Genomic DNA, 12,706 nt, shown 5'->3' with positions numbered 1-12,706 from the left:
AATTAAAACTTCAACATATACTAAATTATCTCCCATTATACCTGCTATTTTAGTCTGCTGCCCTTGTCTGAGTAATTCTGAATGGTACTTTTGTGGCAATATGGATTCTGTGACTCTATTTCTTACTTTTTTGTTTATTGGTTTGTTTTTATAATGGGAATGGGATGGTCATTTTCTAAATAAGGTAATTTGAGGGGAATTGTCATCAGGGCTATGCTATTTTATTTTTTTTAAGGTTGGTTGGTTTGTTTGTTTATTTGAGAGAGTGTATGCAAGTTGAGGAAGGCCATAGAGAGAGAGGCCATAGAGAGAGAGAGAATCCCAAGCTTGATCCCACAAACTTTGAGATCATGACTTGAGCCAAAATCAAGAGTTAATGCTTAACTGACTGAGCCACCCAGGCACCTCAAGAGCTATAATAATTTATAAAGTAATCTAACTGCCTAATATGCTTTCTAATAATATATAATGCCAACATTCAGGATAATTTGATCTGCTGGGTCGTTTTCTTGAGGACCAGTTTTTTTAATTTGCCTTGAGAAGCAAGCTTTCTGGTAAAGTTATTGTTGAGTCCAGTCCTCTAAACCCAAGTACGGTAGAATCTTCCAAAGACATACAAATGGCAGGGGACCACAAGGGCCCCCCACCCCCCGCCTGCTTTTGACAGCTACAGCGCAGGCCAGACCCAGAATGTCCTAAATACTGATCTGACTTCCTAGGGGAGTAGCATACTTCAGCTTTTACCCTTGGAAGGCAGCCACTAATATAAAGACAAGCAGCTTAAAAAATAAGTCATTAAAAAACTAGAGGAATAAGGGAGACAGGTGATGGCTAATAAGTATGGGATTTCTTTTGGGGATAATGACAACATTCCAAAACCGATGGTGGTGATGGATGCAGCATATCTGTGGAGATGCTGAAAGTGACTGAACGGAATACTGTAAATGGGTGAACTGTATGTTATATGAATTATATCTCAATAAAGCTATTTAAAAGGTAGAGTAATCTATTTGGTTCAGTTCACAATTCTTAAGTGGAAAATCTATTTCCATATTAGAATCTTTACATAGGTAAAGGTTTTTAATCATCGGATAATTTATTTGTGATACACAGTTAAGAAAAGTTCCTTAGAGAAAAGCCAATGATCATTTTAATGCTCATTTTCACTAAAGCAAGAATTCCTCACTAAATGAATGGAAAGAAACTTCTGGAAATGTGTAAACAGACATAAAACTCTATGCCATGAAAACAGTTGTAATCAATTCCTATTTTTACCAAGGAGTAAGATTACTGGTAACACATGGGTCTTTCCAAATTCATAAAGTACAGAACGTGAAAAAAGACAGGAGGGAATTTACATGAAATTCAGGGGAGAAGGGGCTCTGACACTTTTAAAGCACATTTTCAAGATCTTGTGAATTTGGAAACATAAATCTGATTAATGCATGGCGTTATCTTTGATTTGTGAAGAGTTACATTTTTATACCCAATCATGATATATTTTCTAGTGAAACTGGTTAATCAACTTTTGTGTTTTTAAATCTTGGCATATATGGAGTTATAAGCTGTTGAACCTGAAGGGACCTCCCACCTCACATATTGCTTCTAATTTTTCTGATCCTAATATTGCACGTACCATTGCTCATGAAGAAAAGGACCGAGTTGCTATAGAACTTTGTCTTATCAGTCCAATCTCTGAAGCTACTGCTAAAATCAATTTGTTCACTCTTATACAAATGAACAAGACCATCTTCATAGATTTTAAGTCTGACTCAGATTAGCCGGAGTTTCTTTCTCTTTCACAGAGTCTAAAAATTCAGAAGGACCCTTCGATTTCATGTAGGACCCACAGCATGCGTCCTTCCCATGGAAGCACATGACCTTCCTTGAACAGCTAATGGGAGCAGACGAGATTGTAATGCAGACCATTTCATTTCTAGGTCCGAGGAACTATCAGAATTGTCTCCCTCGTAGGAAATCTTACCTACCTCCCTGTAATTCAATACATTATTCTTGTTTTTGGCCTCTGGGGCAATGTGGGATAAGCCTGTATTCCTCTTGACAGTTTTGTAAGTACTTGAAAATTACAAAATGTCCCCGTTTAAATTTTCTCCACAAAGCCACATCCCTGGGGACCTTCAACCATCCATCCTCATCTGGCTATGTCTAGCCGTATCATCCATTCAATTCCTCAGGATATACGCCCGTTCAGCACTGGCCCTTGTAAACTAGGTTTAGTTTCTATTAAAAGAATATTGTTTCTGGTCTAATTTCTTTTGGGTTTGATCTTATGTTTGTTTGTTTTTTTCTTTCAGAAGACAAAAATTTAAAAATTGGACCTTCCACCAAACCTGTTTCTTCTAAAGAAAGGGTTCCCCAGCTCGTCTGGGATGAAGGCAGTTTGTGAGCTGGTACTAGCCTGTGCCAGGGATACAGTTGGGGAAAACAAAGATCTGGTAACCCTTACATCATTACTCAGGCAAAACACAGAGGTAGTTGGCTAATGACAAATGCAAATATTTTTCTGTACATGCATCTTTACCAATGAACATATGAATTCACCGAACCAGTGAAATGGAGAAGAAAGTGTGTGTGAAATAGTGTGCTGCCCAGCCAAGAGCTCTAAGATACTCAGTGGAAATGCAGCAACACTGGCAAGAGGTGAAGGAAACAGAGAGGGTGGATGGAAAATAGAAGGGCTTATGAGCAAAACCCACTGTCCCTGGAGAAGGTGACAGGTAGGAGAGATGAAGAAGGCTGACTCTATGCTGGCTCCCTCTCTCACCCCATCCCACCCCCAGCCCCCAGGGAAAACCTAAGAGTGCCTAAAAATAAGAGAAAGGACATGTAGAAAAGTGTAGATTAAGCACGCAAGAAGAGAGCTATCTTAATTGAGTCTGTTGAAACAAAATAGAGTTTACACTGGAGATCAGAGAAGAAGTCCCCTCAAAGGAAATCAGACGACATAAGACTTACAGGCTCAGGACACCAGTCAACCATTTAGAGAAAGTCTCACCTTTGGGAAGTGCAGTTAAAAGCTTAGCATTGATTCCTCTTTTGTAGTTAGCACGCTGTTCTTTATCTTCAAGCAAGAACTCTTTCTGAAAGCTGGAAATTAAATGATTCCATTAATAACGTTTAAAGGCAATTTGAATCAAGATATACAATATTAAGTGAAAAAAATGCTAAACAAAAATTACCCTGTTATACATAGTTAAGTAGGTGGATGTAGATTATACACAAAAAGTTTTATTTCAAGGAGTTAAATGGTAGCTTTTTTTCATGTATTTATAGCTATTTATAGGACTTTTTTGGGCAGCTGAAGAATTACATCAGCAAAGACAGATGGTGTGGCATCAGAGGGGCAAGACCATGGCTGAGCTCCCGGACAGACACTTTGGTTGGGACTGACAGCCTCTTCTAGAGCCGTTCATCAATAGTCATGTAAGTTTGGATTAATCACTCAGCCTTTCCGTGTTCGAATCTCTTCCTCAGAAAATCAGCAACTTGTCTCAGTTATGTACATGCTTTTCTCCAGTGTTGAAATTATATTAAAGTAACAAATGCCAAGGACCAAAAGTACCAAGAAATCAAAGCATGGCAAACAGGTCTGCAAAGCTCATGAAAAGTTGTCTTGGAATAAAGGAGGAAATGAAAGGGAAGAGAACTGAGCACTTACTACGTTCTCCTCTTCTATAAGTAGGCATATTCCATGTATGATCTTAATTATCTTCACAAGACCCTGTGAGGCCTAAACTACTTAGTACTGAGCTGATAAATGTTTTTAAAAAAAAATGTGCTCCTTCATCTTGCTCTTTCACCCCCTTCCCCTAAGCACATGCTTTGCAGTCTTTGCTAATGGTATAAATACTCTGACTAAGGCTGATTTTCAAGCTTCTCACAGGACTCACTGGACTCACGGCTAAAAGAGAGGTACAAACTCACTCTCACGAGCAGGTGTGAGTCGGCTCCAGCACACCAACTGGAACTATTCCATTCCTCGTCTTGCAGACTAGGAAGCTGTTAAGTGATCTGCCCAAGGACGAGACACAGAGGCAGCTCCTGCTCTAACACCAGACCCCCAGGCTGCTGCATGCCAACCTCACGGGCTTCCACGGGAGTGTGCCTGGGGTTGACCAAGACAGACAGAGCTGCCGCTGCGCAGCAAGAAAACCCAGCATGAAAGCAGGGAAATCAATATTCTCCAGTGATATGATCACCTCCAGAGAGGTGAACAACAGCCTTGGAAAGGCTGAAGGTCAGTGCGAAGCTGACCTGTCCCGTGAGCTGTCCTCCATTTGTGTTTCTGCTCTGTAGGGACGCATTTCCATAGAGGTCCAAGAGGTGACGGAGGAAGGTGCTGTGCATCTATGTAAGTGGGACACACAAATGCTCTATATCCTACACATAAAGAACATTCCAAGGAGCTGCTGCACTCCAAAATATGGGACACCATCTATTTTCTAGAACCAAACTCATCTAAATCTTAGTTATTGCTTACAAATGTGGTAGGGCTTATATTCAGAAATATGACTGCCATGTATTCATATTATTTAATACAAAAGTCTTGAGAATAAGTAGTCTTTATAAGCCACACTCCAGATGGCTTAAACATTCTAGAATTTATGCTCAGGTCAGAAAAGTGAAATTAGCATTGACTCCTCAACAGTGAATCCTAAGGCAGTGACAATTCTTTCTGGTGTTTCATTCAGATGTAGGATACAGTATAAACCTACAAAATTAAGGAACTATAGAAATGCACCCGACTTAAGGAATGGCAAGCGATTGTGATAGATTATTTAACTACTTGTTTAGATATCTTGATAAAGGTCTGTGCTTTCTTTGGGAAACTAACTTTTCAGGAAAAAAAATCTATATTAAAAAAATGGTGCAATCCCTGAAATATTCAGCTGACTTTGGGACACAAATATTCTCTCATATTTTCAAAAGCAGACATGTGCATACTTCTTTCCCACCTTCTTTTGTGCCTATCAAAAAGCCACTAATAAAGACTAAGAAACCGCTCCTTAGTTAAACATTTTTCTGAACTTTTGCAGTGAGGTTTCCAAGTCCTCCCCGTCACCCCCTGCATTTACTTTCTTGAAACAAGCTGCAATAGTGTCAGCACTAATGAAAAATACAGCCTTTCCATGGTTGGTCAGAAACTAATGGAAAACACAAGGGCTTCTGGGAATGGCTCTCGTGGCTCCTCACCTGGTTTAGTAAATGCTGTCTACCTGCGTTCTCTCCTCTCCATCCTGCTCTGGGACTCAGGCTAAGGTCATTTCCTCAAGGAAGAACCCCCTGGCCCAGTGCCTGTCCCACGGGGCACCGCATCTATATTACGTACGTCTGTTCTTTTCTCTCATGGTATCCTGGTTTCTTATTTGTAGAACATGTTGCAAGCATCTTATTTCAAATAATTGATTTACAAAAGTGGCTTTTTAAAATCAATAAATATCTGTTGAATGAATGACAATAAAATATTTCAAATGTATTCCACACTCTGAAGTATTTTACATACACACCTTATACACTTTTAATGTCATAGGGGCAAAGAGCATTATGAACACTGAGAATAATCAGAAGGGCACGTATTAAACTTCTTATTTCCCCCACGTTCCTTCTTTCATACTTATTTACTTACTTTCTTATTTATTTATTATTTATTTATTTATTTATTTATTTATTTATTTATTTATTTATTTTAAGGAGGCTCTGCACCCAGCGTGCGGCCTGAACTCATGACTCTGAGATGAAGGGCTGCATGTTCTCTACGGATGGAGCCAGCCAGGCACCTCCCCTTTCTTCACCTTTAGAATAACATACGATAGAAAGAATAAGGCAGTGGGGTTGGAAAGTGGAGCTCTGACTCAAGACTGGTAGGAAAGCTATGACTGAGGCAGGACCCCTTAAGCCAGTATGAAACCAGGCTTTGAAAATGCCACATCTCTTCTCTGGACTTTCTATACCCCTGGGCACTCGCCAGCAGTGAAACTGCAGGCAAGATACATTAGTAAAGAACTCTGGAGCATTCATGAGTGAGCCACTCCTTCGGATCATGTAATGGCTGATGAAACACAAATACCCCAAGGATCCCTAACATAACCCTCCTCTTCACTTTTTTGAGCCAGAAGCGCCAGAGCAGTGGGACTGGTGAGGAGCCCAAGCTCAGCTTCCATGATGGGTAACTCGAAAACCCTGAGCTCTGATGCTGGACTGTGCTCTCTTCTTCACTGGCCCTCATCCCCGGGATGAAGGGACTTTACGTGACGGCTTCTGTAGGCATGGGTGGGTTGACACAGCTCAACCAAAAGTATGATTCTGAATTTTAGTATGAAACCAGCTCTCCATATATGACCTAAGCAAATGCTACAGACTAAATTTTTGAATTTCACTTTTAAAGTTTCTACTATTAAGAAAGAAGCGCCTTTTATATTTGTTACCTGTCTTCATCTCCTCTGAACTAGTGCTCTCTTCAGCATCTAATTTTTCATACTCTACCTCCTTCCCTCTGTTTCAAAAACCTAAGAAGAGATTCTACCGGCTTCCCTAATTTTTTTTTAATGTGTTCCATTAACCTACTTAAATGCCAGCAGTAGAAACCAGAGGAAATTGTGTTAATGTGAGAACAGGATAGTTTGCAGTTACTACTGCTGGTTTTTCACAAAATGGGGCTATTCCACGACAGTGATTACTCAGTACCGGCACTGTGAAAGGCTCCCGACAATCTGTTTACTCTTCTACTGAAGTTCACATTACGAGATGAGCAAAGTCCACTGCCTCATACTTGTACCGCTGGTGTCTGGTCGGCTAGACTGCTTTGAGGGAGGCAAATTCTTGTATCTCTAACCTATTTTACACTTAGTACCATAGCAAGGAGGCCATAATTTCAATAGGTACATATGAGATCATACTCTTCATTTCTGAAATGTCTGACCCTCTATTTCATGCTTCTGCAAATGTCTGACCCTCTATTTCATGCTTCTGCTATCCTTAAAAAGCAATGCTTTCCTCTTCTTCCTTTTTCTTAGTCATTTGTTAGCTCTACTATAGCTAAACCAACCTGCTTAGGGACACACTGGGAACCAAGCTACTATGGCCTGAATGTCTATATTCTCCCATATCCAAACCTCCCAAGTCGATACCAGGAGATAGGGACTCTGAAAGGGGATGTGGTCCTCAGGTGGAACCTTCATGAATGAGAATCGTGTCCTTATAAAAAGACACACAGAGATCAACTATACTTCAATTATATTAAACAACCACCTGGCCCCAGCAGAGCACCTACCACTCTCCCTAGTTCATTCTACCAAGTGAGGATATGAGAAGTTGGCCCTCTGCAGGCGGAAAGAGGGCCCCCCTCCGATCACACTGGCGCCCTGATCTCAGACTTCCAGCCCCCAGAACTGTGAGAAATACATTTCTGTTGTTTATAAGCCAGCCAGTCTATAATATTTTGTTATAGTAGCTGGAACTAAGATATAAGCCTTAGATTCTATCAAAAATGTGGCAAAGCTAACAAATACGGGAGATTCTATAAGCGCTAGAAAAGTCAGATTTGCTGAGTCAAATAGACAGCCTTACTGATGACCCTGGCTCATCACTGCTCTAGTTGACTTGATACTAAGATGTGGATCAAACCCATCAAGACTTTAATCTCATCTAGTGAGTCCAGAAGATGCCTTCTTCCATTTTCAAATGCAGAGCGGGGCTCAGCCTGAAGAGGACAGTGATTAGACAGCCTGTTTACTCAATGCCACTGAAATGCAAACCTTCTAGAGTAAAGAGACTATGCCACGCAGGAAGACGAGAGTCTGAGTGGAAGCAGGGGGAGATGAAATGCACCCTGGGTTCTACGCCTGCATGTTTTAGGGATAAAAACTTTGTGAAAAATCTTGAAAAATCTCACCATCTATTAGGGACAGTGATCTACTAAGAAGCACCTGAGATATAGCTATCTTGTTTGGCACAAACTTTCATTTTTACAAAGCTTATATGAATCATTCTATATCACAGAGTTTTAATACATTAGGTAAATCAAATTAGTACCAACAATACCTTGTAGGGGACCAAAGAACAGAAAGTTTAAGAGACATCAGGACCTCACCAGACAGATGGAGGGATGGGTGGGGGGAGGGAAGAAGGGAAGAAAGGAGATAAGGAAGGGTAGAAGAAAGGATGGAAGAGAGGGGCAAGGCCAAATTGTTTCTTAAAAAATCAAAAGCTCTCTTACTTAATGGGCAGGTTGCAAAAGGACATCCCACGTTTAGAGGCAGGTATGAGAAAAAACAGATACTAGCCCTTTACAGGTTCAAAATTATATCAGCTTGGCAAATAGTTCTCATAAACAGCATTAATAAACACAAAAAGAATCTTTTCTGGCTGAATGTACGATTAGGTCAGCTTGCTTCATATACTTTAATAAATCAAACTCTGGGGAGAAAACATATTGCCAAACATTCAAACTCATGAATTAGGAATTTAGGAGAATAATTCTAAAAGCTACCACAGATCTCCAAAACTTAAGATTCTTGAGCAAAGACCACTTTACCTTGGTACTTTTCTTTGACTTGGTAATCCAAGGAAGTGTAAGTTTTTCTGGTTGAAATCTAGGGGAAAGAAATAAGTTAATAATGAAATCGCGATACAGTAAGTTTAAAAAAAAAAAGCTCCAGTGGAAAACAAAATTCCTCAAAGTCCCTTTGCACATATAGCTTAAGAAAAAGGAAACTACTAACCAGACAAATATTCATATTTATATGAATATAAAAAGGACACTGTAGAATCAAATTCCATAACATGCATTTCACATAAGCAAGGTTTTTATTTTTCCCTCTCCTGAAATGTGGTCCACATAACTCTGAAGGTTAAAAAAATAAAAAATAAAAAAATTCTGACATACTTTAATGCTATCATTTAAATTTGTTATAGCTACTAGAATAATTCAAAGCAATTCATTATGGAATGGCATAGTTACATACTCCAGGGAAAAAGAAGGAGGAAAAAATTAAACAGTTTCAGTCAAGGTAACACCGAAACTCATCACCGCCTGGTGTATTTGAAATGCCTTGAAAAAATGTGTGCCCTTAAAGGGTTGATGAAGAGCTAGGGGAACGCTTCTGCTGGTTTTATTGCCTTCATTAAAACCTAAACAATAACAACACCTCAAAATAACTACTTTTTTATTTTTAAAGTCAAGATATGTATCATATAAAGACAGGTGGTAACAAACCCATGCAGCAAAAACACGCATCCGGGTGAATCAGTTAATCAAAGCCAGGCGCAGACAAATTTATACCAGTCTAATGGCAAGTAATCTGTTTTACAGCTTTTGGCATAGTAACCCTTTGTCCCCCAAGAAAACCACAAGCAGACCACTTACAGAGACTTCCAAGGAAATGCCTTTTACTGTTTAATATTTGGGGGCAGGAGCCCGAGGAAAAGGAGGTACAAAATATGCCAGATGCTGACATGGCCTTGTCCATCAAAACACATCCGGGATCCCGGAATTTGGAAATTGTGACCGACTGGAGACATACAATAAAATGCAAGGTATAATGCCAATTCAACATCTAGGCTTTTCCCCCCCGCAACTGTACAAATATCTGGCTATGCATGAGAACTCAGTTCAAAAATCTACCAAATGTTGTGGAAGAAAATTTCTGAATCTGAGGTCAGTTCACATCAATTCCTAATGGTACATTTGTGCCGGGAAAGACTTATTAGCTACAGAATGCTTGAATTTCGCATGTGACATTCGAAATAACTTCAGCATTTCACTTTTGTTCAATCAGTGAGCAGAACCTGTGACGCCACTCCTGTAGTTAAACAGAAAGCATGTCTCTTCCTCTGCACTCCAAAGGAAGCCACTACAAAAACAGCATTTTGTTCCCAAAGAGTATCATGTGAAGATTCCATAAAAAGACCATTATCTACCGGAAATAATTTAGTATAGACAGCATTCAGTTTAGATAAAGATTCTAGCTAAAGCCCTGCATATCCAGAACTTGATCCAAAGTTTGGGCATTCGAACTGAATTTGCAGTGTTTCCTGCATAGAGGCTGTATCGGCTTAGCAGTCTCTGTAACTTACACTGGGGAAAGGAAAAGAAAAAAAAAAAAAAACACATTTTTCAGCCGTAAAATAAGCTAACGTATACACTCAGAGATTTAAGGTGTCCTCTGAGGAAACTGTATCGCTAACTGGACACGGGAGACTATAAGGTAAAACAGAGGATGCAGGGCTTTCAACATATTCTACAAGAAACCCCTATGTGCAATTCCTGTTTCTCTTGCCTTACCTTGTTTCTCAGAGAACGTGAAAGCTCCCAGATAGCTGGAAATCTCTGGGCTTCTGAACATGGCTGCATATAGAAAGTTTAGCAACAGAGGCTGCTCTCCAGCTCAATTCTCAACCAGCCCCGGCCTTCAGCCCATCTATGCAAAACTGGGTTGAGATTTTTCACAGCACAGGGCTACAGCAATCAGGCACTTGTGTCCTTGAAAAGTATAGTCAATGCAGAGGAGGAGGCTGCGGGCTGGAACAGTTCAAACCCCGTAATCAGATTACAAGCAGAAATCAGGCTTGTGGATGCTGAAAGAGACTGGACTCCGCTGATGGGCCATTCTTGATGTTACCACTTCAAAGCAGGGGCCGAATCACAGCTTATGCTTTAGCTAAATAGACAATACTGCAACCTAACCATCACCAGGGGAGCTAAAAACAACTCCTCCTCTCCCTAAAAATAAACAAAAAGGAACTGTACAGAGGCTCTTGATGTACTGGAAAAAGGGGAAGCTGCCTAACAATTCCCAGGCTGCTCGGAGTCCAGATTTGGCTAAGTTAAATGAAATATTTCACCTAACGGGGAGCCAAAACCCCATCGTTAAGAGTCCAGATTTATGAACAACATATGAGCGAAATTGCAGGAAAAGAAGAGGCAGATATTACTAGGGGTTCAAAAATTTTAATTTGAGACAGAAGCTCTTAAGCATTACCTCGTGGACTGCCCCGTTTTTATTTCATTGTTACTTTTGAAAGGGAATTAATTTTTAAAAAGCAGGTTTACTACAAAACTGAGAGGAAGGGACAGAGATTTCCCACATGCTCCCTGCCCCGCCTCTACATCATGCACAGCCTCCTCCATGAGCAACGGCACTCACCAGACTGGTACATTTTTACCAAGGATGAAACTGCATTGATTCAGCGTAATTACCCACAGTCCATGGTTTACCTTATAGTTTGCAACATTCTATGGATTCGGACGAATGTGTAATGACATCTCTCTCATCATAATATCTCACAGAGTATTTTCACTACCCTGAAAATCTTCAGTGCTCTGCCTTATTCACTTCCTTCCTCCTTCCCCCACAATTTACACATCTTTCCCCATCTCCCTAGTCTTGCCTTTCCCAGAATGTCACATAGGTGGAGTCATACAGTATGGTGAATTTCAGGTTGCCTTCTTTCACTTGGTAATATGCATTTAAGGATCCTCCATGGCTTTTCATGGCTCGGGAGTTCCTGTCTCTTCAGTGAGAAATAACATTCCATTGTCTGGATGGACCATAGTGCGTTTACCCATTCACCCACTGAATGGTTGCTTCCAAGTTTGGGCAACCATGAATAAAGCTGCGATAAACATCCACGTGCAGGTTTTTGTGTAGACAGAAGTTTTCAGTTCCTTTCGGTAAATAAATACCAAGGGGTGTGACTGTTGCGTCGTATGGTAAGAGTATGTTTAGTTTTGTAAGAAAGCACCAAACTGTCTTGGAAAGTGGCTGAACCATTTTGCGTTCCCACCAACAATGGATGAAACTTGACGTTGCTTCAAATCCTTGCCAGCATTTGGTGGTGTCCGTGTTTGGGACTTTTGCCATTCTAATAGGCACACAGTGATTTCTTATTGTTTAACTTGCATTTCTCTGATGTCACATGCTGTGGAGCATATTTTCATATACTTCTCTGCCATCTGTGTATCTTCTTTGGCGAGGTGTCTGCTGAGATATCTTACTTGGTTATTTGTTTTCTCATTGTTGAGCTTTAAGAATTCTTTGTATATTTTGGATAACAGCCCTCTACTGATGTGTCTTTTGCAAATATTTTTCCTAGTCTGTGGCCTTTCTAATTCTCTTGAAATTGTCTTTTGTAGCCTTTTATAATTTTAGTAAAATCCAGCTTATCAATTTTTTCCTTCATGGGTCCGGTCTTTGGTGTTGGATCTAAAAAGGCAACGCCATTCCCAAGGTCATCTGGGTTTTCTCCTATGTCATCATCTAGCTGTTTTATAATTTTGTGCTTTACATTTAGGTCTATGATCCATTTTGAACTTTTAAAAATTTTTTAAAAAATTGCTTATTTATTTCTGAGAGACAGAGAGACAGAGCATGAGTAGGGGAAGGGCAGAGAGAGAAGAAAACACAGAATCCAATGCAGGCTCCAGGCTCTGAGCTGTCAGCACAGAGCCCAACGTGGGGCTCAAACCCACAAACTGTGAGATCATGACCTGAGCCAAAGTTGGCTACTTAACCAACTGAGGCACCCAGGCGCCCCTTGAACTAATTTTTGTAAAGGGTGTAAGGTCTGTATCTAGATTCTTTATTTCCCCCATGGCACCATCCAGTGGTTCCGGCAGCAGTGGCAGCAGAGACTGTCTTTGCTCCCTTGCATTGCCTGTGGGTCTCTACTCCCATAAGTTCCAATT

At 40.3% G+C, this 12,706-nt stretch overlaps 1 protein-coding gene across 2 annotated transcripts in view; it reads right to left on the bottom strand.

The window, feature by feature from the left end:
- The window catches only part of SVIL (supervillin), a 97,455-nt gene extending 87,076 nt beyond the window's left edge, over positions 1-10,379 (bottom strand). For both annotated transcript variants that reach the window (XM_029955882.1, XM_029955883.1), the window contains exons 1-3: positions 10,304-10,379; positions 8,555-8,612; positions 3,017-3,108 (exon numbers count right to left, since the gene is read on the bottom strand). In XM_029955882.1, the coding sequence (XP_029811742.1) occupies positions 3,017-3,108; positions 8,555-8,612; positions 10,304-10,364 (211 nt within the window). In that variant the 5' untranslated portion in view covers positions 10,365-10,379. The remainder of the gene's footprint in view (positions 1-3,016; positions 3,109-8,554; positions 8,613-10,303) is intronic.
- Between the last annotated feature and the right edge of the window lie 2,327 nt (positions 10,380-12,706).

The sequence above is a fragment of the Suricata suricatta genome, chromosome 10 (genome assembly GCF_006229205.1).
Source record: "Suricata suricatta isolate VVHF042 chromosome 10, meerkat_22Aug2017_6uvM2_HiC, whole genome shotgun sequence".
In the NCBI taxonomy this organism is placed as follows: domain Eukaryota; kingdom Metazoa; phylum Chordata; class Mammalia; order Carnivora; family Herpestidae; genus Suricata; species Suricata suricatta.
This window is presented reverse-complemented; position numbering and strand designations above follow the sequence as displayed.